Source organism: Thamnophis sirtalis, unplaced genomic scaffold, assembly GCF_051295495.1.
Source record: "Thamnophis sirtalis isolate CommonGarterSnake01/CBP01778 unplaced genomic scaffold, rThaSir2_p1.2 scaffold_5, whole genome shotgun sequence".
NCBI classification, from domain to species: domain Eukaryota; kingdom Metazoa; phylum Chordata; class Lepidosauria; order Squamata; family Natricidae; genus Thamnophis; species Thamnophis sirtalis.
Genome location: NW_028261385.1, coordinates 30,110,520 through 30,137,883, shown reverse-complemented (window position 1 = coordinate 30,137,883; position 27,364 = coordinate 30,110,520). Strand labels below are relative to the sequence as shown.

The 27,364-nt window shown below is 40.0% G+C and overlaps 1 protein-coding gene across 1 annotated transcript in view; it reads left to right on the top strand.

Moving 5' to 3' along the window:
• DEPDC1B (DEP domain containing 1B) overlaps positions 1-23,608 on the top strand; it is a 33,865-nt gene extending 10,257 nt beyond the window's left edge. Inside the window, exons 5-10 of the mRNA XM_087715540.1 lie at positions 589-636; positions 2,787-2,927; positions 14,605-14,771; positions 15,328-15,504; positions 19,545-19,730; positions 22,741-23,608. Coding sequence (XP_087571666.1) covers positions 589-636; positions 2,787-2,927; positions 14,605-14,771; positions 15,328-15,504; positions 19,545-19,730; positions 22,741-22,899 — 878 coding nt within the window. The 3' untranslated portion in view covers positions 22,900-23,608. The remainder of the gene's footprint in view (positions 1-588; positions 637-2,786; positions 2,928-14,604; positions 14,772-15,327; positions 15,505-19,544; positions 19,731-22,740) is intronic.
• The last annotated feature ends 3,756 nt before the right edge of the window (positions 23,609-27,364 follow it).

Below are 27,364 nucleotides of genomic sequence, written 5' to 3'. Positions count from 1 at the left end.
GAAATAGCTTTCCATAATCTATTCTGAGGACAGTATGGCTTCCACGATAGCGCAACTATAGTTAAAAAGTGGCTGGATGAGGGATAATAAATTGAAACTGAATCTATTACATGTTGTATGAATTAACTTTCTGCAAATACGTTTCACTGCAGTGTGCACTGTTGAAATGATAAGCAGCATCCTTAGTGAAACTGAGTATTCATTTGGGTTGTACTTTTTAAAAAATGTTCTTTATTGCATAGAGATCATCTCTGTGCACCAAGAAATAGAATGCTTATTATCTTATTATGATTAAAAGTTATTGCTTTCTCTTACAATCTTATTACTGGTACTGTTTTTGTACTCTGAAATCGTTTTCCTCAACGCCTACATGAATCCCTCCTTAGCTGATCAATGAGCAGCAGCCTATAAAGACTCATATAATTCACTTGATATATAAAAACTAAAGGGGACAAATATTAATCCTTCTTTGGGGAGAATCATAAAATCTTTAAAGAAATGCATGCCTGCAGTTGTAATTTAAAACCCAATTTCTTTTGTATAATAATTTCTAACATATTAAACCACTTTTTAAATTGTTTGATGCAGAAGAAGTTCCACATTGGGTTCTATCGGCAATGAAATGCTTAGTGAACTGTGAGTATTTTTCTAATTTTATTTCTGTATGTCATTTTGGAATTTACACTTTCACATTGACTTCAGTAAAGAAGAAACCCCTCATTCTTTTTTTAATAAACCGGTTTTGATTAAATGAATCTGTTTTCCATCATAGTTTTTCTAATAACAATATGATACTTTCTGCAACAGAGCTGGGAGGAAATCAATCTGCCACATAGCATGTCTCATTCTCATCAACCATTGTTCCAAAGGTGCAGTTTATTTGAGTGGAATATTTTCTGAGGAGTGGTCTGGTGATGGGATGAATACAGGTCCTCGACTTAATGCATTAAATTACATTTAATGACATTTCAAAGTTACAACGTGAAAAAAGGGACTAAGGACGACTTTTTACATTTACAACCATTGCAGCATCCCCATGGTCACATGCTCAGGATCAAACATTTGGCAACTGACTCATATTTATGACAGTTGCAGTGTCCCGGGGCCATGTGGTCCCCCTTTGCAACCTTCTGACAAGTAAAGTCAATGGGGAAGTCGGATTCCCCTAGCAACTGGGTTACAACCTCTCAACTGCAGTGATTCACTTTCCAACTGTGGCAAAAAAAAGTTGTAAAATGGGGCATAATTCACTTAACAAATTTCTCACTTAGCAACAGAAATCTTGGGCTCAATTGTTGTCATAAGTCGAGGACTACCTGTATTCTTTTCACTGTCTCTGACCCTCAGACACTAGGCTAGTCCTCTTCAACGTCCTTGAATATTTAAGGTTACTGAGGAAAGCAGGATGAATCTGCTGAACTTTCTAAAAGTTGCTAATACAGGTGAAGAATAAATTTCCTTTTATGTCATAATATAGATAATAATGCTAAAAGACTAAGTTTAATTGGTTTCTTCAAATTCTTCTGAGGAAAAAATTCCTGACAGTTGGAACAATTAATCAGTGGAACAACTTGCCTCCAGAAGTTGTGAATGCTCCAACACTGGAAGTTTTTAAGAAGATGTTGGATAATTATTTGTCGAAAGTGGTGTAGGGTTTCCTGCCTAGGCAGCGGGTCGGGCTAGAAGACCTCCAAGGTCCCTTCCAACTCTGTTATTCTATTCTATTGTAAATTGAAAGTGTCAGGTGGATTGCACACTTTTTTAAAATTGGTATTGTGACCTTCCTATAACAGAGTATACTTTCCTTACTCAAAGGAAAGTGATCCTTTCATTCCATGTCTTACTTAATTTCATACATAGAAGCAATTTGGATTTGGTAATAAATAGAATGCAATGTTTTAAAGTTTTTTGGAATGGCCATATTGCGCATGGTGGATATATGAAAGAAAAAAATACTGAAGAAGGTATGTTTGTAAATTGCTTTTTGCTATAATTTCAGGTAGTATGCGTATATTGTTCTTAGTTGTAGTCATTCTCTACTATTAGAAAGCCCTTTCAATTGTTCCTCATGGTTGGTTACTCTTCGTGTTAAAAGATAATCTGTTTTAAATCAGGGATTATCTATCTGGAGGAGCCAGGAAATAAGGATTAAGTTGAAGCGCTTTCAAAGAGATAATTCCCTGGGTCTATTCTGAAGTGGTTTGGCTGAGAGAAATCTGTACTGCAAACATTTAAAACCACCAATTTGTTTAGGAAGTTCAAAACTACCTTGAAATTACAAATTTATGAATAGACAAGATTGCACAACAAGTTTTTAGCAGGACAGTACATTAAGTCCTTGTTAACAGTTCAATCACTATTTTCATTCATATACCTATGTGACAGCATAGTATTGTCGTTGCCGGAACATCATTTCCATTGAGGTATGGTTGGCCCCCACCCCGTTGCTTTTCTGAAAGCTTCTAAAAATGTGGTTTTTCTCAGTGGACCTGACGACCACAAATCTGGATGGAGCCAATCATGTGGCTGATTTGATTGTGTTATTGTTGCCATGGAGGTGGTGTGGGTTTTATTTAATAGGTTTTTATTCTCTGGTGGATTTTTACAATTTTGTAAGCCACTCAGAGTCAGCTATGTGTGAGCTGGGCAGCTGTACTTTAATAAATTAAAACAAATAGAATTTTCATTATGACTACACATGTAAATTAGTGTCATTTCTGCCACCTGCATAATCCAACCAGGATATTTTTTTTTCATTCTACTTTCCCCCTTTCCATTCATTTTAGGGCCCAGATATCCAGATCTGAAACATCCCACCTACTCAGGTTTTGAAAGAGATGTCTTTAGAACCATAGCAGATTATTATGCACACATGAAGGAGCCTCTTCTCACTTTCCAGTTCTTTGATGTTTTTGTCAGTGTGCTGGGTAAGTTATGCTATGAAAAACACATATCTGGCAGGCTGAGTGCCCAGTGCTTATGCAGCAAAACTTTATTGCTCTCTTTCAGCATCTTTCGTAATGAAAATGACTCCTTCTAGAACTTGATAGTTTGAGAATAATTGTTGTTCAATGGATGTACATCTAACAGGACACCTAAACATTTCTTTTTTTTTAAAAAAAAATTGAACTTTCAGGATCTGCAATTCAGACATTACAATCCTTCTTTAAGAAGGCAAGCTTCCTAAAGGCAAACCTCAGCAATGCAAATAATCTTGAGGCAGTTTATTCAGAGATTTGCCTGGGGTGCATTTAAAGCAGGAGTGTCAAACTCATGTCATCATGTGACATATCAGGACTCCCCCCCCCCCTTTGCTAAACCGGGCGTGGGTGTGCTCAGCACATGACACATCTGGTCTGCAGGTTTGACAGCTCTGATTTAGAGGAAGAATCTAACCTACTTTGAGCAGACTGGGGATTACCTCACAGCAGTAAGGGCAATAAAATTTCAATATTTCCCCACCCTTAGTGTCTACTTTTTAGAGAAATTGGTCCCTTTTGGGTAGGGAGAGCCTCTTCAAACAACTGATGGTCCTCTGTGAGGATCTGATGGGGGGGGACTCTTCAGATTCTCTGTGCCTTGGACTTTGACTTGGCCGAGCAGGCTGAGGTGGCCTGATTCATGGCCTGGTGATATGATCTGGAATGAGATTTGGTTGATGACACCGGAGGAAGTAGGCAGGAATCTTTGCTATGAACTCAACCATCTGTTTACTGGATTTGAGACCTCCTTGGGTTAAGCAATTAAGAAAGTGACCTGCAGTTAGATTCATGCTATAATATCAGCCTCTTTCACAAGGGAGTGGGAGCCCGCAGCTTTGAAAGCGGCATTGGTCATTCCTTCTTCAACAAGATGACTTTGGCTCCAATACTTTGGGGGAAAGTCATTGAAAAGGTAGTTGATTTTGTAGCTGATGAGAACGCCGGAGGAAATGCATTATCTAAATATCAGGTTTCATGCTGGGATTTAGCACTGAAACGGCTTTGGTTGTGCTGATAGGTGATCTGTGGTGGGATAGCGGCAGTGCATCCATCGTGCTAATTGGTGACTTTCAATGCCATCAATCATGGTATCCTTCTGAGCTGCCTTAACTTTGTAGGTTAGAGATTGGGCCTCCAGTTTATGATGGTTCTCTTCCTTTCTCTGAGATAGTTACGGTCAGTGTTTCAGGGTGAAAAGAGCAAGACTTTCCTTTGTTGGTACTACAGAGTTATCTTTCTCTTTCCCCTTCTTTTCAACATCTGCATGAACCTGCTGAGTGAGGTTATCCAGTAGTTTGGGGTTTGATATCATCAGTACCCTGATCATGTCCATGTATATTTTTTGAGTCCAGGCTAACCAAGTGAGACTGTTGAGGTTCCAATGCCTGTAACCAGTGCAAATTTGGATGGGAAGGAATTGTGTCCAACTCAATCCTACCAAGATTGAGAGACTGGATTTTCAAACAGATCAGATCTGGGAATTTATATTTGACCTTAAGATGGAATGGCAGTTCCCCATTAAAGGAGGCGTGTAATTTAGGGGTTGTCTCCCATAATATCTATCCCGCCAATGTGATCTGGCAAAATTGGCACACTCTGGGTTTCTTCCATTAAGCAATGCCATCTACTGGGACCCCAGAAGCAGATCTTCACCTAGTCCTAGCGTGAGGGTAATTAAAGCCCCCCCCCCCCCCACTTTTTGTACCACTCCACTTTTGTCAATTTTGTCTTTGTAGTTGTTGTTGCTCTTTTTGCTTTCTTGCTTTTAAATATTTTTAGTATTTGTAAACTATCCAGAGTCTCTGAAATTGTGTGGCAGAATTTCACAATAATTACTTCAAAACAATTACCGTATATACTCGAGTATAGGTCGACCCGAATATAAGCCGAGGCACCTAATTTTACCACAAAAAACTGGAAAAGTTATTGACTCGAGTATAAGCCTAGGGTGGGAAATGCAGCAGCTACCGGTAAATTTCAAAAATAAAAATAGATACCAATAATGTTTTTGAATATTTATTTCAAAGAAAAACAGTAAACTAGCGGTGTATTCAATGAAATACTTCACTCACCTCATGATGCTGATGTCCCGCTGTGATGATGATGTCCCGTGCAGCCGCGGGAGCGATGTCCCGCCTCCTATGACACACGGCACAATGATTCCTATCATTGGATCACTGTACCAGAGGAGGTGGGACATCGCTATGTGGCTGCTTGCCATAACAAGGAGGAGATGGGACATCGTTGCAGAGTGGCAGGAGGGGGAGGAAGGGGAATCGTAAGACAGCCCTGCATTACATTAGAATGTGAGGAGGGGGGATGGTGCGTTGCGCGCTGCGCGGCAAACTGACACAGAGGGAGGGGAACCTCGCAGGGGCGCCGGGCCATTCACGAGTGTCACCCAGCAGCATGGCCCCGCCACCTTTTCTCCTCCATTTCGGGCAAATTTTTCACTGACTCGAGTATAAGCCGAGGCGGCTTTTTTCAGCGCAAAAAGTGGGCTGAAAAACTGGGCTTATACTCGAGTATATACGGTATCTTCATGGCAGAGACAGTTCAGCAATACCATAAAACATAACACCTTAAACATCTTCTTTGATTGTTCTGATTAACCCTATAATTAGCATATTTACATCCTATGGTTTTTCAGGAATTTTGTTGATCTTATTGAATAATTTCAGTAGGGTGGTACTCTTTTAAGAATTAGTATCACTTCTTTCTTTTGTAAACAAAAAGTTCTTTTATTTCCCACTAAAGTACATTTTATTTGTTTGGGTGGTAAGCAATTTTATACAAGTCAGAAAGGGAGCAAGAAATCATAAACCAAAGACTACTTTATACCAGTAATGTTCACTATTCTTCTCTCAACTTCATACATTGCCTTTATTCTTTTAAACTTCATTGCTTTTTGTTTGAGGACTTCCACAAAATAAAAGTTTCTTAGTCTTTTGACCTAAGTGGTACATGCAGCATACTGACACACATTCAAGGGATCTGTGTATTGACACTAACATCATACTTAGACATATACACAAATGTTCTGCCATCATTTGTGCTGTTGAAGTGTTGGCAAAGCAATTGTCGTCATGAAAATGACTGTTACCTGATTGTCATAATTCCCCATCCTACCTTTCCATAAAATTTTGGACAAAATTTAACACAGAAAGATTTGTGTGAGAAATGTTGGAAACTGTTAATAAATACAATTCAACAATGGTAGATAATTATCAGTCTTGAAAAACTCACCACTATTTTCAAATATATGTTATGTAGACAATAATTAAATACCAGACAATTTCAGAATGACAGAAGAACCAGTTTGGTAACCCTCATTGTTTCTATTCCAGCTGCAGAACTGTTAGCCATTCTAATTTATGCCTTAAAACAAACAGTTATCTTGGGATCTTGTTCCATGGAGAGCTTGCTTTTCTATTTTGCCATGTGCTAAATTGATCTCCCATCACACCAGATTCATAAGCTAAGCTTTGGCCTAACTTGGATTTGACTCTCTTTCTCCTCACAAGGCAGGCTGTTTCTACTAGTTACAGTTTGTTACTACTTAAAAGTTTGTAAACTTTTGCATTTTCAATATTTCCACATAAATATGATCTAAAACACCATCTACACAAGTCCTAAAACTCAATAAAGAGAATCCAATTCAACCTTTGAGTCAAAAACATACTTATTCAATGATTTATTGAAGTAAATGATCCAAAATTAGATACTTCTGTGTGGCAACTTTGCTTTCAGTCACTGATATTACCCCCGTTGGGCAAAAATAACTGAAACTAAACATTTAACATAATAGTTGATCAGTCCTGCTTGGAGGAATTTTAGCCTCTTCCTCCATTCTGACAGCTTCAACTCAGGAATGTTGATAGTCTTGTTTCCATGAAATGCCCTCGAGAACAAATAACTTTCTTCTGCTTTAACCATTTTTTTGATCATATGATCTATGTATTTGGGGTCATTGTCTTGCTCGGGACCCATTTTCTCTTGATAGTCAGTTAATGGAGAGATTTTCATATTTTCATATTTTCTTGCAAAATTTGCTGATAAAATACATATTTTCCTCTATGACGGCAAGCTATCCTGGTCCAGAGGCAATATAGCAGGAACAAACCTGATACTGCCACCCGTAGTTTCACAGAGATCTTATGCTGGAATACAAAAAGTTTACGTTTTGCCAAACATAATGCTTTTTTTTCAAGCCAAAGAGTTCTAGTTTGATCTAATTCATTTACAAAACCTTCTACTAGCTTTCTAACTTATCCATGTGGTGTTTCACAAAATGTAGGCAGGCAGCAATGTTCTTTCTGAAGAGTTGTGGCTTTCTTCTTGCAACCCTGCCAAGTGCACCATTGCTGTTGAATGTTCATCTAATGGGGGTCTCCTAAACAATGACATTTGCCCATGCAAGAGAAGCCTTTAGTTCCTTAGACATCACATTGGGCGTTTGAGGGACCTCTGGAGTATTAACATGCCTTTTTAGGCTGTTGTTTTGATGATAAGCTGTAACATGGTTTGTTTTATTTTGAAGTTTTTTATTGGTGAATCCTTACACTGGTTTATTCAGAGAACAAGGATTAATCAAATCATGATTTAGTATAGCACTGAATCAGATCTGTAAATTTCATGCCACAGGAAAGATATGTATTCCATTTTTTTCAGCAGCATGGCCATTTTATATAGAAAACTTATCCAAGTAGGATAATCTAGGAATAAGCATAAAATTCTGTAGATAACTTTTTAAAATTGGAACATAACCATCCACGTTGCTAGCTACTCTCAGAACTATTGACTTGAGTTTCCTTGTAATGAAATCTTATATGGAGTCTAACCTCAAAAGAAAATTTGCTGAATGAACACTCCTGTTCTGTAAAAGTTTGCAACACTTGAAATTACCGAACTTGAAGTTGGAACAGCAAATTTCACTGCTGTTTTCTGGGATAGGTCTGCTCAAAATGACCATTTTTTTCTTCCAGCTGAGAATATGCAAAATAGCATTTCAAAACTCAAAATATTTTATATAAATCTTTTCCTGTGTTATGGTTTCATGACTATAAAAGAAACTCAAATTTATAGCTGCTTTAAAGCTTTGCATGAAGAATCTCCAGATGAATCGAGATGATAATGATCAAGGACAAAATATGATTAAGTTCAACTATGCTTGAACTCTCCTTTTACTTCCACACCAGTGAGAGTGAGTGTCCAACCCCCTCACTTATTCTGAATGTCTGTGGGAACAGGATATTCTCAATAAGGATCAAGATAGCATCCATGAATGGGTTAACACGGTCCGTGCTCTGATTGGACTGAGTCTGATTATTAATTAATTACCAGCCTATATAACCCGCCTTGTGAGTATCCCCACCCAGCTTTCCGACTCAGTCCACTCTGGGACAGTTGTGTTATCCACTCCTTAATTCATCCCATGCTGAATCCCTTTATATCTACTGAAATCAACTTATGTGAGTTTTGGAGACTAATTGGTAGTACGAGCCTACCTGTCAGTGGCCACTGGGCATTGCCCCACAGGCCCGATCTCTGCCTCTGTATTGCTGAGAGAAGCCTATTCCGCAAGGCTTAACGAGGACGAGCTGATTGCACTGTCTGTCATTTTCGGCAAAGTGCTCTGTCTAGAGATGGCTGGGGACTGCTCCTAGTGCAGGTGCCGGCTTGGCTGGTCCCTTCTCGGCGTGGAGCATTGCGACGGGTGACGGAACCACGCAGGAGGCTTGGACGATGGCGGGGAGTTGTTTCTCCTGAAGGTCACGGTATTGTGAGACTGAGGCGGTTAAAAAAGGCACAAATAGAGTGCAACCGCCATTTTGAAGTGGGCGGAGCTGATTTGACAGGTGCCATTTTGCCTCACAACTCCGGCAACTGGGAGAGAATGGCAGACAGCAGCATTGCAGAGGCTCCTACTGCTGCCCACAAAAGCATGGCTGAGCCCACCCAGGGACTACTCTTAGCAGATCAGGCATCCTGCCCCCCAGTAGAGACTACTACTACATAAGCTGACTAAGGGGGAAAGGCCAAGGATAAGGCCTCCTCCTCCTCCTCCTCACGCAAGGGCTCGAAGGCCAAGAAAGACTCCAAATCCGGGGACAAAAATAAACACAAAGATAAACTGGCATTCACCGAGGCACCCTGAAAAAGGGGAGGCACCACCCTCCCGGCTCTGCCACCCTTACAGCTGGACCTTGCCCAGGAGCCTTTCAGCCCAATGCTCCCCATCAACACGTCTGCCCTTTGGGGCGACGTGGGGTCGTGAACACTGAGTAGAGCCCCCAAGGCTACCTTTACCCCAACAGCGGCTGGGCTTCCGCAAGAGGGACAATTGTCAACCTGGCCAAGTTTGCCCCCAATGGTCATGGTGTCACACTCATTGTGCATTCAAGATTTTTTGGCAGAACCATCCAACCTGAACCTGAATTCCAACAGAAGGCACAGCCTCCACAGGCCACTGCACCCCCCCTGCCCCCCCTTGTTTCACAGGAAGGGGTTGACCACCTCCCCATTGGAACCACAGTGTAGCCCATCACCAACATCTGAGGAGGGGGAGATCAGGGACGCTGACCTCTCAGAGGAGGAAGGGGCTACCCCAGATAAGCCTATATGCACCGGCCTATTTCCTCCTGCGCTGTTCAAACCGCTACTGAGCAAGGCCAAGGCTGCTTTTGCCTTGGAAACCCCGACAGGTCTCCGTGGCCTCTCCACCGCAGCTGGCCACAGCCAGCGTTCTATTTAAGGAGCACAAGTTGGAAGCCAATGTCATACCAGCTCCTCAACTTTTTGTGGACGCATTGCAGAGACAGTGGTCATCTCCGACATCCGGACCCAGTCCCTCTGTGAATGATAAGTGATTCTACAATGTCGATGAACAGCTGGACAAGATGCTTCTATGGCCAATGGTTGATTCCCCAATTGCAGCCCTATGCATTGCCCCAGCTATGCCAGGATCCCAGGAAGACATCCTTAAGCCTGAGGATTGACGGGGTGACCAAGTCCTACAGCGGGGTCATCAGGCAGCTGCCTGGGCGGTGAGGGCTACTTCAGCGGCCTCGTTCTTCTCAAGATATAGCCTTTTTTGGCTGCAACAATTACAAGAGTGTACTCCTGCAGTAGACTCTAGGACTTGAATAAAATAATTGCTGTGGTGCAATTTACTTCAGAGGCCACCCTGAGCACCACCAGATTTTTCTCCAAGGCCATGGCCTCTGTGGTGACTTCCCTCAGACTCTTATGGCTACAGCAGTGGCAAACTGATCTAAAACATAAATGGAAGCTAGCCTCGGAGCCTTACAAAGGGAGGGGGGCTTTTTGGGGATGTACTTACTCCGCTGCTTGTCAAAGGCAAAGACAAGCATAAGGTTCTTCCCTCAAACCCCAAGAAGGGATTTACTCGCCCAGCCCCTTATCCTAGAAGGCAGCCCTTTCGACCCCAGGAGTATTGGGGGGGGGTGTCGTTTAGGTATCCAAATTATTCCCCCTCAGACTTCTGCCCCCAAACTGGCTACGGCCAGCGATCACGGCAGCAGTTGTACCGGCAACAGAGGGGCAATCAGTCTCACCGGCCCTTTCAGGGAGGCGATGACCACAACTACCTCAAACCCTAATCTGGCTGAGGATGGGCCTCTCATTGGCGGAAGATTGCAATATTTTGCTGATCAGTGGGAAGCCATAATGTCCAATTCCTGGGTCAGGGACATGGTCAGGTTTGGTCTGGCCGTGGAATTCATCTCTACTCCCCCCAAGCTCTTTGTTAGGTGCCCAATCTCTGGTAACCCCCCAAAGGCACCTCCTGATGGGTCGGTCCATTCAACATCTCCTAGATATTAATGCCATTCAGGAAGTTCTTACCACATAGGTCTCAATTTTGTTTGTTATTCCCAAGGCCTCACGGGGCTGGAGGGCCATTTTGAATTTTAAAAAGTTAAATTGTTACGTCTGTTATAGTTGTTTTAAGATGCAATCACTAAGTACAATTCTGGAGGGTGTCCGAGATGGGGATATGCTTACTACTATTGATCTCATGGAAGCCTACCTGCATGTTCCCATTTTGCAGGAGCACCGTCAGTTTCTTCGCTTTTGTTATGATTCGCACCACTATCAATACACGGCTTTGCCTTTTGGCCTTTCTTCCACGCCCCGCGTGTTTACTAAGGTTTTGGTGGCCCTGGCTGCATACTTACGCACCATACCTATCAGGGTTCAACTCTACCTAGATGACGTCTTGGTTCAGTCGAGCTCCCAGGAGGCAGCCGATCTTGCCATGGCATTGCATGTGTTTCAGGCCCATGAGTTTTCCATTAATGAGGGCAAAAGCCATTTCACACCTACCACCAGAATTCTTCACCTGGGGACCTGGATAGATTCGGTGAGCAGCCAGGTCTTCCTCTCCGAGGATCACATACGTAGTCTGCGGTCACTCGTGGCCGAAGTGTGGGGTTCCCGAAGTGCGACTCTCGCCACCTTATCCAAGTTACTGGGGAAAATGATCTCTGCCTTATATATCGTTCCCTGGGCTCGCCTTCACACGAGAGATTTACAGTGGTTCTTACTCCCCTTTCAAAAGAAGAGGACTCGTATGTCAATTGTCAAGGTGTCCCTGCGCAGGGGCCTGGTCAATTTCCTCCATTGGTGGGAATTGGGGGCCATAGAGAGGGGTTGTCATTTCAGAGTCCTCCACAGGGTCACTATCACCACGGAGGCCAGCCTTTATGGCTGAGGTGCACACATGGGGCCTCACATGGCACAGGGTCAGTGGTGCCAGGAGGAGGCAGAGTTAATATAAACTGGTTAGAACTGCGGGCTATCAGATTGGCTTTATTGAGTTTCCAACACCTCATTGAAGGTCAACATGTGTTGATCCTCACGGATAACACAACTGCCAAGGCCCTTGTTAACAGAAAGGGGGCACTAGATCTAGGGATCTGATGCTAGAGGCTAATACATTGGGTTCTTGGGTGGAAGGCCATCTGCTCTCCATTGGGGCAGAACACAGGGAAGGCTAATGTGTCAGCTGATTGGCTTAGCAGTTCTAGGATTGGCCAGGCAGAATGGCAATTACACCCTTCTCTCTTTCAGGAGATTGTACAGCGGTTTGGGGACCCAATAATAGACCTGTTGACCTGTTTGCCTTCCAGTACAATGCCCAACTCCCCAGATTCTTTTCGAGGTTCCATGCACTGGGAGCGGAGGGTGTGGATGCCCTCCACTGCCCCTGGCCCAGGGGTCTTCTGTATGCCTTCCCCCCAGTACCTCTACTGCTCAGGGTGATCTGCAAGATTATCAGTGTAGGAGCAGAGCTCATCCTTCTGGCACTCTACTGGCCACGGAGACTATGGTTTGCCGACATTCAGGCATTGTCAGCGGAGAGACATTGGATAATTCCAGTGGACAAGGTCAGACTTTGCCAGGGATCACTAGAACACCTGGGGCCGCAGTGGCTTTAACTGACCACCTGGCGATTGAACGGCAAGCTCTCCAGAGGGGTGAACTCTCTTCTAAAGTCATAGGTACCATCCAGGCGTCTAGGAGACTGTCGACTGCACATTTATAATGCCACCTGGAAGACTTACTGCGTTTGGTGTCAATCCAAACGCATCATCCCGCTTGAATCTTCCGTCTCTCAGGCCCTGGAATTTCTCCAGGATGGTCTCGAAAAAGGGTTGTCTGCTAATACGATCAGGAGACAGGTGGCAGCTCTTAGCACAATACTCACCTGGGGGGAGGGACAGCCTCTTTCACATCACCCATTGGTATGGAAGTTCCTGAAAGTGGCTTCCAATCTGCGATCTCCAGAAGTACATCATTACCCTTCCTGGAACCTCACGAAAGTATTGGAGGCACTTACCGGGCCTTTCTTTGAACCTCTGCGGGAGGTTCCCATGCGAATACTTACCTGGAAGGTCACATTCCTGGTAGCGATAACATCCGCTAGGAGAATATTGGAATTACACACCCTTTCAGTGAGGGGACACCTGTGCAAATTTTATCCTGACCAGATGGTGCTGAGGCTAGACCCCTTGTTTATGCCAAAGGTGGGGTCCTGGTTTCATAGGGCTCAGGAGGTCATCCTTCCCAACTTCTGCCGCTCCCTGATTCATCATTTAGAACGACAGTGGCATACATTAGACGTCTGTAGGGCGCTCGAGATTTACATTCAGCGCACGGTGAGCCTACGGCACTCAGATACACTGTTTGTGTCCTTTTTGGAGCAATCATTGGGTCAGAAAGTGTCAGTGGCTACCATAGAATGTTGGGTACGTAAGTGCATCGCAGCTGCCTATGAGGCACGCCAGGAATTGGTGACGAACGGGGTTACCGCCCACTGTACTAGGAGCGTGGCTACCACCACGGCATGGCCCACTTAGGCATCTGGACAAAATATATAGAGCCACGGCGTGGGCGTCACCTTCGCCATTCATTAGAAATTATAAATTAGACAAGTTCGCATCAGCAGATGCTGCATTCGGGCGCAGGATTTTACAGACTGTAGGTTCTCAATGTTTCAGTGCGGAACAGTATACAGCCCATCCTTGAATTAGCCAGTCTTGGGTATGTCCCATTCATGGATGCTATCTTCATCCTTATTGAGAAAGGGTGTTGGTACTTACCTGATACTCCTCTTCTAATAAGGTGGAGATAGCATCCGGCCCACCCGTATAGGAGTACTGTTCCTTCTGGTTATTGTGGTCAAAATATTATTCTGATCGATGGTTGAGAGAGTTTGAATTTTTCTGGTTAGTGTATTGAGTTGAGTACCAGTAAATTATGGTTGGATAACACGTTGAGTCTGTGATTCTTTACTTCGCCAGAAAGCTAGGTGGGGACACTCACAAGGCAGGTTATATAGGCTGATAATTAATTAATACAGACTCAGTCCAATCAGCACACAGACTGTGTTAACCCATTCATGGATGCTATCTCCATCTTATTAGAAGAGGCATATCAGGTAAGAACCAATGCCCTATCTCGGAGGCCTGGAAATAATTCTTAATTAGCATAAAAGAGCCAAGGTGGCGCAGTGGTTAAATGCAGCACTGCAGGCTACTGCTAGATCAGCAGTTCAGCGGTTCAAATCTCACCGGCTCAGGGTTGACTCAGCCTTCCATCCTTCCGAGGTGGGTAAAATGAGGACCCAGATTGTTGGGGGCAATATGCTGACTCTCTGTAAACCGCTTAGAGAGGGCTGAAAGCCCTATGAAGCGGTATATAAGTCTACTGCTATTGCTATATAAAAAGTTGAGAACAAAATGGCTTAGATTCTCTTCCTCTTCAGGTTGTCAGAAAGTATAATCTTAATTTATTTACAATATTATTTTGTATTATAGTTATGTTATTTACAAATATTACTTTGTAAGCATAATAAAAACATTCCCAAGAAAAGATCAGTAGGCAGGCGTTAAATGCTTTTGGGTGATGAAAACAGCTTAGCTTGAATCTTTTAATGTTGGGTACCGACATACTTTTCGGTTTCCTTACAGCTTGTATTTTGAATGCCAAAAAATGAATTAACAAAGTGAATGATAAAATTCTCATTTTAAGAGAAACTCGAGGTTGAACATTTAAAAAAATAATACTTAACACCTTTTAAAATCATGTTTTGATCCAGGAATCTTGCAGGAAAAGAAGCTAGCTACTGAAGCATTGCAGATTTCTTGTCTTCTTCTGCCACCAGCAAATCGGCGAAAGCTACAGTTGTTGATGATGCTGATGGCTAAGATACAGTCAAATAAAGATCTTCCACCTCTTTCAGATACACTTGGAACAAGAGCAATGGTGTGTGTCTACCGGAAAAAGAAAAACATTATGAAATCACTTTAGAATTGCTCTGGGGGAGACTCTACTTAATGACTTGTTCTAGAAATAGTAGTAATCTGTACAATGCAGGGTGTGGTTTGCAATATTCTCTTGTCTCCTTCTGCCAGTATAACTCTTAAGTCAAATCCCGAGGCTGAATTTCCTTGCTAAAGTGGATGAAAGTTGGTTCTTCCCACCTATTTCTCACCACAGTCCTTGTAACTTTTTTTTACACTGCTTGCTCCGTGACGTGACTGGGTTTTTAAAATTTATAGCCCTGTCTTAATGGGTATATGAATCAGTGGGCCCAAGAATTGATATTAATCAGTGTGATAGCAGGCCTCCAGTATCAGTATCGGATCAGTTTATAAATACTTAAATCATTGGGTTTGGAGGAATCTTAAAAGTCACATAGCCTCTGGCTGAATACATGACCTGCAGTACAAATTCCATCATTTACGGGATAACAAATAACACATTCAGTATAGATTGTGAGACCTGATCTCATTGATGTCCTCTTTCTCCTCTGTTTCAGATGGTTCAAACTTTTTCTCACTGCATTCTTTGCTCCAAGGATGAAGTAGACTTGGATGAACTCTTAGCAGCTAAATTGGTATCATTCATGATGGACAATTATCATGAGATCTTAAATGTTCCTTCAGCCTTAAAAACTGCAGTTGAGGAACATATAGCTCATCTCCAAAGAGTCCAGGTGAGCCTTATGGGGTTGAATTTTATTCTCCTGCATATAACATTTTTAGTATATTTTGAAAACCCACCTAAATAAGCAGATTAAAGTTTTCTTTGTAGAATTGCTCTTATCCCTCCTTTAGTTGACAGCACATTATATGAAAGCATGTAAATTAGGTGGTTGTGTGTGAGTTTGGAAGTAGGAAATCAGGGGATGGTAATAGTTCCGTGTTATATTACAGTGAATGGTGACAATGGAAGAACTAGATATGAGTTCTGAGTAAATTATGCAATGCTCTGAATGACTATGAATGAATAATTGTCCTAATTGCCAGAGACGTTTGGGTGGGTACAAAAGGCATTCAGAAATTCAAGAAAGGGAAAGGTGACAGTTTGATGAATATCTGTTTAAAGGAAACAATTTCGTTTCAGGTATGCCGTGTAAGCAATAACTTACTCATAGATGCACATGGTTAAGAAATGAATATAGTTCTAAGAGTAAAACAAACAAAAGATTGAGATGATTAGTAAAGGATTCAGTGGTGATGATAATTTTCTAAATTTGAAACAGTCCAATTTTTTGGGTAGAATTAAGGGTGGATTGAGGGGAGGATGGACATGGCAAAAAAGGAAACAAAAGAAGCAAAAGGGAAGTTACATCAACTTCAGAAGGAAAACATACGAGTCCTATATGAGAAAATAGATTAATATCTCAAGGGATGAAATGAAAATAGATCTAAGAAAAGAGAATGTAACACTGTTAAGAAGAGAGTAAAAACAAACATGTTCGGATTACCAGAGAGTTGTGTGGAGTTATGCTAATCGGATGTAAGTTATCTCATGAAATATGAAGTGCAATAGTGAAGTGAAGGAAGCCAGGGATTAAGAAAGGACACGCACATATAAATAAGAGAATGATTTCTGAACAATAGAGAGAAAGATAGAGCATAAAATGTGTGTTGAAAAAAAATAGTTGCAAAGAATGTAGTAGTCTCAAGAGAGCATGAAGCAGTTAATAGTAAAAGAGCCAGAGAAAACTCACAGCAATTTCAATGGAAATGTACGATTTATAAATAGGTGAAGAGATCTAAACAAAAAGCCTCAGGTTAAGTGAATAGAATTTCAACAATTAACCCATAGATCGCCCACAATTATTTTATTGACCAAATACTGTTGAAACAAAACAATTTGATGACTCTGAATGACAGGAGATTTGATGACTCTGAATGACAGGAGATCAGAATCATACTATAAGGTCCCAGAAGTTTCCCCCAGCCACTGAGATGCCAAAGAGAGTGAGACTCAAGACGAGGCTTGCAAGAAATAACAGCTTTTTATTTGTGGCCAAAGAAAAAAGACTAGGTGAATACTATATCCAAAACATACAGACAAAATGCATGTAAGGAATAGTCACACCCTTGTGAGAGTGGCTCAGAGTATTATATACATTTTATGCCGATAGAAACAAAGTTTACTCAATCAGAGACAAAGATTTGTTACTAAAAGTGTTCTTTGTTTATGGAGCATTCTTATAGCCTTGTGTAGGAGTGGTCCATCCCCGTCCCGTCCCCCTCCCGGCCAAGTGGTTTATTTGGCAGAATGTTTTCAGAGTTCAGAATTTATCAGGAAAACTCCCTACTCTGGTTCTTTTATCTATGGGGTCTGATATTCCTAGGTAACAGTTTCTTCTATATTTTCAAGGATGTGCCTAGCTTTGAAGCCAAGAATAGAAGCGAGAACCAGAAGTGAGATAACAAATTTTGTACTGATGCCAACCAGTATTAAGGTTACAATTTACTAAACTAGAATTAGTTCCTAACAACTAATTTCTGACAGTATACAATGTAAGCAGGAGTCAATAACAAAACTCAATTCCTAACCAATGACTTCTAGCAGTATATCAAACAAACAGCAGATATTGGTTTAATCAGTAACAATTATATAGTAGCATAAGCAACTCATAATAAAAGCAAATAGCCAATATTGATTCATATACTCCTTCAATACATACCACTCATGGGAGTGTATTCCAAAGTGTGAGGCTATCACTAATAAGCCCTGATGGTGCCTATATACTTACATCTCACATAGGGGGAAACGTTCAAAGGTCTTTTCTAAATATTTGAACTGGGTGCATTTCCTGATAAATCCTACCCCACACCACATAGGATTTTATATGTAATTGTTAGCATTTGTATCTGGAAGCAACACTGCAGTGATCTCAAGATAAGAGCAATTCCACCAGAACAAGTTTTTCTTGCTAACCAACTGGTCACCATTTTGCATTAATTGCAGCTCAGGGCTTATCTTCAAAAGCAACCACATAAAACGCATTGAAGTAGTTTAATTGTGCAATGATCAGGGCATGAGTTATTATCACAAGGATTTCATAGTCCAGGTACAGTCATGACTGACACACTAATTACAGCTGAGCTGGGCAAAGGTCCCCTGGCCATGACTTCTCTTTCATAACATGGAATGACGGAATACTGGGAAGAATATTTTAGAGATTTGTTATAGAGCTATTAGGGAAGTTCAAGAGTGCAATTAAGGTGGATGCTATAAATGATTAGTGTCCAAGAAAAAAAAAGTAAAAAGTTGCAAGGATGAATGCAAGAACATCAGGGTAATGAACTTATTAAATACGGCTACGAAGATGTTTCTTAGAATTCTAATTAAACACAAAAGGTGACAGTAATCAAAAACTGGGAAGTGCTGTTCAGAGGTGGTGTTCAGCAGGTTCTGACCAGTTCTGGAGAACTAGTAGCAGAAATTTTGAGTAGTTCGGAGAACCGGTAAATACCACCTCTGACTGGCCCCGCCCCCATCTATTCTCTGCCTCCTGAGTCCCAGCTGATTGGGAGGAAATGGGGATTTTGCAGTAACCTTCCCCTGGAAAGGGGTGGGAATGGACATTTTATAGTATCCTTCCCGTCATGCCCACCAAGCCACACCCACAGAACCGCTAGGGGGAAAAATCGAATCCCACCACTGGTGCAGTTGGAAAAATAGCAAATGGTATCTGGTTTGTTATGCAAAATAAATATATGTCAAAAGAAGCAAAATGTATGTTTATAAGAGTGCTACTGCCTACTTTGGTATATGAAAGTGAGAACAGGGTACGCTAAAAGACCCTAAAAGTCGAATGCAGTCAGAATCAGGCACTTAAGAATGCATGGGAAATAAGAAGACATAGGACCAAGAATGAGTCTGGACTGAAGGCAAAAGTGAAATGCATGAAGGAGGAATGAATAGACCGAGAGCATGAGAAAGACCAACAAAGTCCTGGATAGATGAAGTGGATGAGATCCAGGGAAAAAAGAAAGGCAAGAAGTTCAAAGAACAGAAATTGGTGTATGAGTTGAATGTGAAGGAAGCAAGAATAGAAAAGTGTGATAAGACATAGTGAATGGTGTTGGTGTAAAGTTGTTTTAGTTCTATTTCCTTTTATTTTTTATTAACTCGTGCATGTGTATGATTTGCTGTTGTGCTATGCATAATATTATCTTGAAAGAGAATAGCATGATGGATATTGCTATTGTTTTTTTTACTGTTGAATGTGATTTTATGCTGTTTTAAGATGAGTAATTACATATATACATTTAATTAATTAATTATGCAGATATGTATGTAGGAGGTACATTACAGATTAACAACTAGAAGACAGTCAGTTAGAAAACATGATCTGATCATTAATAGTTATAAGCCCCTTGACAGGTTGAAATGTCTCTACAAGTATTTTGTGATCCTTCCTTCCTTCCTTCCTTCCTTCCTTCCTTCCTTCCTTCCTTTTTCTAAAAAAACCTTTTATAACTAAATGAAAATTATCATAATTAAAATATAAAATTCCCTCCTCTCTTTCGGTCAAATGCAATATGTCTCTCATAGCAATGAATTTCAAAACAAAGGCTTACTATTCTAAGCCTTTCAGTGGTCAATTTTGCTTCAAGTGGTGATAGTTTATTTGACCTTCATAATGTTTATTAATCATAGAGAAAAGCAGAAACAAATTCTAAATGTCTTCCTGCGATTTTTTTGTCTCTCTGTGTGTGTAAAATTCAGATAAAATATCCAGAATCAGATATAGATGCTATTTTGCCGTTGCCATCATTTTGTCATCAAATCAGCACTGATGAGTTTGAACACCCCAAAACAAATTGTCGTCAAGGGCCACTGGCAAATTTGTTGGAAGAAATCACAATGAATATGGAAATGTCCATCAAAGAGAAGAAGAAAAGGTTGAAACGGGTAAATGAAATTGTTGATTTTTTTTCCTTCAGTTTTCTCTTCATTTTTGCGGAAACATTTAAGTAATAGCCTTTTTATAGCTAAGTTGGAAAATGGATTGATATTAGGTTCTTTGATTTATATTTATTCGTTATTTTTATTTATCAAATGTATATGGTTCCCATTTCATGGAAAGTGCCTTTGGGCAGCATATAACAATAATTTAAACAATAAATGTAACAATACAAAATAATAATTACCTAACCATTAATTGTGGCAAACATATCCAAAATAATAATTATGAAAAAACATTACACACTATAAAAGCAGAACCAAACCAGGAAAGAAAATAATAGAGGAATGTGAAGAATAATGGAACCACCACACAAGTTGATCCATCTTTAGGGTCCTCAAGCATACTGGCACTCTACAAGTAGTCCTCAATTTACAACAGTTCATTTAGTGACCATTTGAAGTTACAACAGCATTGAAAAAAGTTGCATATGGCTGTTTTTCGCACTTACGACCGTTGCAGTATCCCTATGTAACGTGACACTTGGCAACTGACTCATATTTACAACAGTTTCGATGTCCCAGGGTCAATGTGATCACCTTTTGCACCCTTCTGAAAAGCAAAATCAACAGGGAAGCCAGGTTCACTTAACAACCACATTACTAACGTCACACTTAACTGTGGCAAGAAAGGTCATAAAGTGAGGTAAAACTCACTTAGCAAATGTCTCACTTTAGCAACAGAAATTTTGGGCTCAATGGTGGTCAAAAGCTGTTAGAGCAAGGTGTCAATAAAGTATATGCTAATACAATTCAAGACATGAAACCAATGCAAACAAAGAATAAGAATGAATGAAACAGATGTGTTTTGGGTCTCCTCCAAAGGAAGAGACGGTGGATGCCAAATATAATTCATTATCTTCTTTGCCATTAGCTGCTAGAGAAAAGGCAAGGTGTAAATCCTGAGCCATTTTTTAAATATGCAAATATAAACAAGCAAATATGTTGACACATTCAAGACTGAATATAACCAAGATATGGATCATTGCTACTAAATCTGACGAGCTGACAAATGGTTGAAGTTGACACGCCAACCATAATTGTGCAAATGCATCATCTTCTCAGTATCTCGCACCTTAATCCAATGATAGCTGAGCTCAGCAAGCATTCTCAGAAATGAAATTGCTCTTTCAATAAAAGAGCAACCTCAAGGGGAAATGGCTAAAACCACAAATTCTCTGTTGACCAGTAACACTACTCTGAATTGAATTTCAAAATCGTTCTCTCTCACCAACCATACTTTCTTTTTCTGTTTCCATTTAGCCTTTTTAGTTGCCCCTGGAAGCCATTATAGCAATTCATTGGGTGTACCAAGTCTTCCCCCCCACCCCCCTGAAATTTCAGATGATGTTTTGGAAATTTTCACAAATAAGACACTTGATAGGATTGTGGGTCATGTTAAAGGTTCCACACATATAAAGGCCTTCTCTACAGACTCTTAAGTGACTGATAAGGCAAGATGCTTGTGAGTTCCTCAGAGATGGGCTATAGCTCTGTTTAGAGTTTTGCTGATGTTGTAATGGCTTACTTCTATAAGAGAACAACACTAGGATCTTTTTAAATATATGTTCAATAAACCTTAATTCTGCTCCTGCAGTTCATCAGCTTTTTTCACAGAATTCCTTTGGAAACATCTGTAGTGCTGAGACTACAAATGCTATATTCTGTAGCCAGGGCAATACATTTATGGCATATGTAAATATTTTTATTGTGGCAAGTGCTTAAAAACCTTGAGGGAGATGGATGATCTACATACATGAAATATAAATAAATCCCAAACATTGCCAAAGCAACAGAGGAGGATTTAATAAATTTAAATCCTGACCCGATGAAGAAAGAACTGATATCCGGCCTTTATAGAATTTTAGAATTCCTCTCTACAGATACATAACATGCCTTATAAATGCATTAAAAACATTTCTCCCATTTAATGCATAACAAAACCTTGACAGCTGTTCAGGTTTGCCATGTCATGTCTTAAGTGAGATCAGAAATTGCCCAATATTTATTTTAGTTTTCAACAATATCAACAAGACAGATGCATCAGTAAGGGAAATCTTCTTTTAAAATTGGTGGTTCTTAGGATTTTCCTTCATATTTAAATATAAATGTTTTTTTTTCTAGAATGTTTACAATTTTATTGCAGGTTCTCGTAGCTTATAAAAGATTGTATAGAATAAAATATATTCTATTTGTTATTTTATTTATTAAATAAATAATGGTGGTATTCTGCCCATCTCGCTGATAAGCAACTCTGGGTGACTTACAAACATATTCTTAAGTGTGAGGCAGGAGCCTATAAATATGAATTTGCTTGCCAAAATTATTATGTTTTAGTCTTTAGTTTAAATAATATAGTCTCATTCATGTCTTAATCATTTTGGTTGAATTTACAATAATGAAATAATCCCAGTATTTCTGTTTCAAAACAAAATGGATATATACATGTGTGTCAGGGATGAGTTCCAGCTTCTGTTACTGCCAGTTCGCTCAGGGATGCACTTTGGCATGTGCGTGCTTCGGGTGCGCATGCGCTTGATGTGTGCTATGTGCGCAAGCGTAGTGGTAAAAGAAGCGCAGTAGCAAAAAACAAGATAGAACCAGTTTGGGGGCGTGGCCGGCCAAGTTACTACCTACTCGGCTGAAAGGTAGGAATTCACCTCTGATGTGTTTGTATATTTGGGTTGTGGAGATAACAAAAACACAACACAGGGTTGTTGCATGGAAAATAAGAGGAGGATAGTATATTGGACATGCTTGCTGTCTTGAATTATTTATAAAAACAATACAGGTGGGATACAAATAAATAAATAACTTAAGTACTATGGATTGTGCCATAGGGTTTGACAAAATATATGTCACATATTTCTTTTTTACAGTGAGAGATAAGGATTTTACATTGTTTGCTTTTAGTGAACAAACTAAAGCAACTTCCTTAACCCAGGTTATTCCTTTTCAGTTTCAGAAATCTTATCCTGATGTATATAAAGAACGTTTTCCTACTCCTGAAAGTGAAGCAGTTCTTTTTCCAGAAAAAAATAAACAGAAACCACTGTTGATGTGGGCATTTAAAAGGCCTTTCCAGCCGTTTCAAAGAACAAGAAGCTTACGCATGTAAGACTGTGAATGAGCCGAATGTCTATAATGGTCTGTGGAGCATCTGGATTTCCACGTAGGTTCTGAAACTTGTTTAACAAAGAAGAAAATCAAGGCAGAACACTGCTAAGCTGAGCCATTATCACTATTTGGGGGAGGGTGGGGGGAATCCCTTGGTGCTTTTTCATTTTATTTGTTTAAGTTGAGGTTGGGAAATAACGGGTTCAGATGATCGTATCATAGCACGTGAGAGACTTAACACCTATAGCCTCATTCTGCAAGCTGCAGTTAAACCAAGAAGTCTCTGAAAATCTTTGAGTTATTACTGAGTTATTAAAATACAATCAAAAACACTGGAGCTATCCTAGTATTATCCTAGTGGTTGGGCAACTGTGATAGGTGAAATATGTTGCTATGGCTTGCTGAGTAAACTATATTTAAAACAAACATTAGTTTAGAAGAATTTGTGAACCCAATAGCCATCCCTAGAGAGAAGATAAGTAATAAATTTCTATTCCTTCTGTTGAAGTCTGGGAACACCTGGAGATCCTGACCAGTTATGGAGAGGCACAGAACCTGGGCTGAATACACAGAATGATCTCTGCTCAATAAATTTCTTTACAGGAAGTCCTTGACATACGACAGCAATTAAACCCAAAGTGTCCATTGCTAAGCAAGACAGTTATTAAGCGTGCTTTGCACCATTTTACGACTTTTCTTGCCACATTTGTTAAGTGAATCACTGCAGTTATTAAATTAGTAACATGGTTATTAAGTGAATTTGGCTTCCTCATTGAGTTTGTCAGAGGGGCGTAAAAGGTGATCACCTGACCACGGGACACTGTCATGAATACATGCCCATTGCCAAACCTCTCAATTTTGATCACATGAGCATACCTGCAATTAACTACGTGGAATACAGTGTGCCATCCTAATAATAGGACTTCTTAAATTAACTAAGTAACCTTGCCTTAATGAGGCCTGCACAGTAATACAGAAGTTTCTGAAAATTGTCGAACTCTTCTGCAGCGTTGTGCAAACCACATTAAAGCAGCAAAATGCATCGCTTGGCCATATGGCGCTATTCTGGAAGTGGCAGCAATATCAAAATACAATTCAGCCACTGGAAACATGCCAGCTGTTTCCAGAATCACGCCATGCGGCCTCACAATGAAGCAATTCAGTCCAGCCCTCTGGAAGGCCTCAGAATTCTTCAAAAGGAAAGTGAGGAGAAGGGTGTTTGGTCTAGTAGGGTGAGAATCAGGCTTAGTGCCTGGGGAGACCTGGTGGAAATTGGAAAAGACCCAATTGTGGGGACACAAGGAGCAGGAAACAGACTAAGGGACATTTGGGGTGATGGGAGAGGCCTTGGGAGAACAAGGACAAGCAGGGCTGGGGCTCCCAACAGCTTCCCCCAACCCTGATCCATCCCATCTTCCACTTATGACATGTATGCTCATGTAATGATTCATTGGGAGAGCTGAGGAAAAAGTTATTAGCTGAGTTCTTCATTTAATTACCATTGCAACATGTGACTGTAATGGGCAGGTTTTATTTCAGTCATAGCTCAAGGATTACCTGTACTTCAAGAGGAATCATAGATTTGCATATTTTATAAAGTCAACCATTATGACTTAATCAGTGAGGCATGTTTTTGACCAATCATGGCCTAATCACTATAATCCCACTCATTTCCTGCAAGACTCCCTCCCTCCCCCCCTCTCACACACACACACCATGTTTGTCCTTGCCTCAAAAGAAGGTGGTGATATGGACTCACACTTGAAGAGTTCATCTCTCTCTTTTCCAGTCTGATCAAAGTACAATCAGAGAGATTTAGATGTTTATACCTTGCCTTCCTCATGCTTGAATGAATAGTATTTTAGTTTACTCAATACACAAGATGGTTATTTTTTTAATAGTTTCCTGAACAAACCATATTGGTCTGGGTCATGTCACTGGCAGTGGCTAATATAATAAAAGATTTATGCTTATTAGTTCCTTCTGAATCTTAAATGAATGTTCATGTTTTTAAATTTTTCAATATTTTCCACTATATAGTTTTCCAATTTGGACAAAAGGAACATAAATGGTTAATTAGATACTTTAAGATTTAATTGCTGCTTGCATTTTTGTTTATTAAGATGTGATTATCTAATGCAGTCCATAGGGTAACAATTACTACTGTGTCTGTTATGGGAGGATCTAAAAAGAATGTTTATCGTCATGAAAAAAACAAATTGTACTTGTAGGCAGCACTGAATTTCAAGAAGAGGGGAAAATGTTTTATTTGCTTGAATGAACCTGAAACACTGGATCTTGTTCTGCTGACTAGGTAAAACTTTATACTGTTGGTCTTAAGAAGCAAAATGGATAAGTTCTTAGATTCCTGAGCAAGAATTTCAGAAAAGAAGTTTGAAGAATGTTTTTAAGGCATTACCTGTGTGATATTTCTGACACAATACCAGACTGACTTATGGGAAGCAATCTGGCTGTATCTAAAGGGCAGAAACAAGAAGTGTACTTATCATGTCTCACATCCTTGTAAAGTGCATATATATGATTTATTCATACTATATATTCTTTATTCAGAGATATTATTTTATGCAATAGTTATTTAATCCTGGGGATAAGTTTTGAAATGGGGAAATAAGAATCTACTTGAAAATAGTCTTTTGTAGGTCTTAAAGCAATTTCTTCTAGTTACCATATATGCCTTTGTTTAGCTGAGCTAAGACAGCTTAATTGTGCTTCTCTTAATATGATTAATATGATTACCCTTTAATAAGGCTCCCTTTTTGTAATATTAAAATAACTTTTCAATAGCAATTTTTGAAGGAATTGTGGAGAAAGACTCAAAGATTTGGAAAACGATGAATAGGTTTTACATCTTTTCCATGATAGCACAGCACCTAAAAAGCCACCATATCTCCAAACCAGGGAGTGTGGTGACTCCAGAGGTGAGGCCACAGGACTATGATCGGTAGGCTCTCATTCAAGACCCAGTTGCTACCGCAGGATGGGGTGAACTCCCGTCACAGGCTTTAGCCGCTGCAGACCCAGCAGTTTGAAAGCAGGCAACTGTGAGTAGATAAATGGGTACTACTTTGATGGGCAACTTAATGGAGACATGAAAGGAGCCCCCAACTGGTCATCCCCCATTCAATGGTCAATAATTTCAACCCAGAAGCACTTTGGTGCTCCCAACATGACTAGTAGCATCTCCAAATCCATTTGTGTCAATCTTCTTTTGTCATCACAGAATAATCCAGAAATGGACAAGAAAGTTAAAATCTTTTACCAAGTAAACAAACTACTGGGTATTCCTTAGGCAGAAATATAAATCTCCTAACCCAAGTGGCCATCCCATTTATTGCACCAATGATCCAGCAGTATGCTGCAGCTGCCAAAAAAGCCAACACCATCCTAGACTACATTAAAAGAGGGATAGAATAATAGATCATGTGAAGTGGTAATACTTTGCCAAATTCTGTAATTTGGAATTGCAGGAGCTGCATTTATAAAATTACTGCTGCTGCTCAGTTCCAGTAAGGCAGAGTCAAAATTTAAAACAATGGTTCTCAATAATATGCCCTCCCGATGTTTTGACTTTGAATTGTTGATTTAGTTTGTAAAATGTGTGTTTGTGTATGCACAAAAGAAGCAGATATGTTCAAAGGCACCCTGAAGGTTTGATTTGAAAAAGGAAGTTGACTCAATTGCCTTCATAATGAATCTCTAAATCACATATTCATTCAGCTTAGCATGGTTTTAAAAACAAAGAGTTGCCCATGCAACTACAGGAGAAAACTGGAAATTTGTGCTCTGTTCATCTCCATTATGTATCCCCACCACTTCCTTCTATCAACCATCTGCTGACTTTGCTAGAAAATGTTAAGTATGGTTGCTATCCATTTCCCCCTCCCTATGTTTTAAATGTGGATAGATATGTGTAAAAGTACGCACAATTTATGAAAAGGTCATAACAAAAGACAAGGCACTGGATTGTTATATGAACTTCACTGTTGTACAATGATAGACAAGTTAAGTACGTATGTATTGGGTGTCCTCCAATCTACTGTACCTCTTAAAGAATTTCTGAAAATAAAATATTGTTTTTAAGATCTTTGCTTTATGATTTTTATTATTACCCTAAGCTGTAACTCCCTTACTGTGATAAGGGAAAATGCCTTGCTAAAGCTCATTGGTATGGTTGGCTTATCTAAAAAAAGCATAATATGATTCAAGAAACAGACATATAGTATTCATAGGGAAAAGTTCACAGAAACGAATTCATTTAAATTCAGGGTTTACTTCCAAGTAAACATTCTTATGACTTGAGTGACAAAGGAGATGTAAGAATGAACTAGTTATATTTTTATAGTATAAGAAGTAGTAGTTTTACCGCTTTTAGCATAGTAGTAATTGAATTTTTTTAAAAAAACCTTATGTTAAGAAAAAGTTATCTTATTTAGTCATTTTAACTC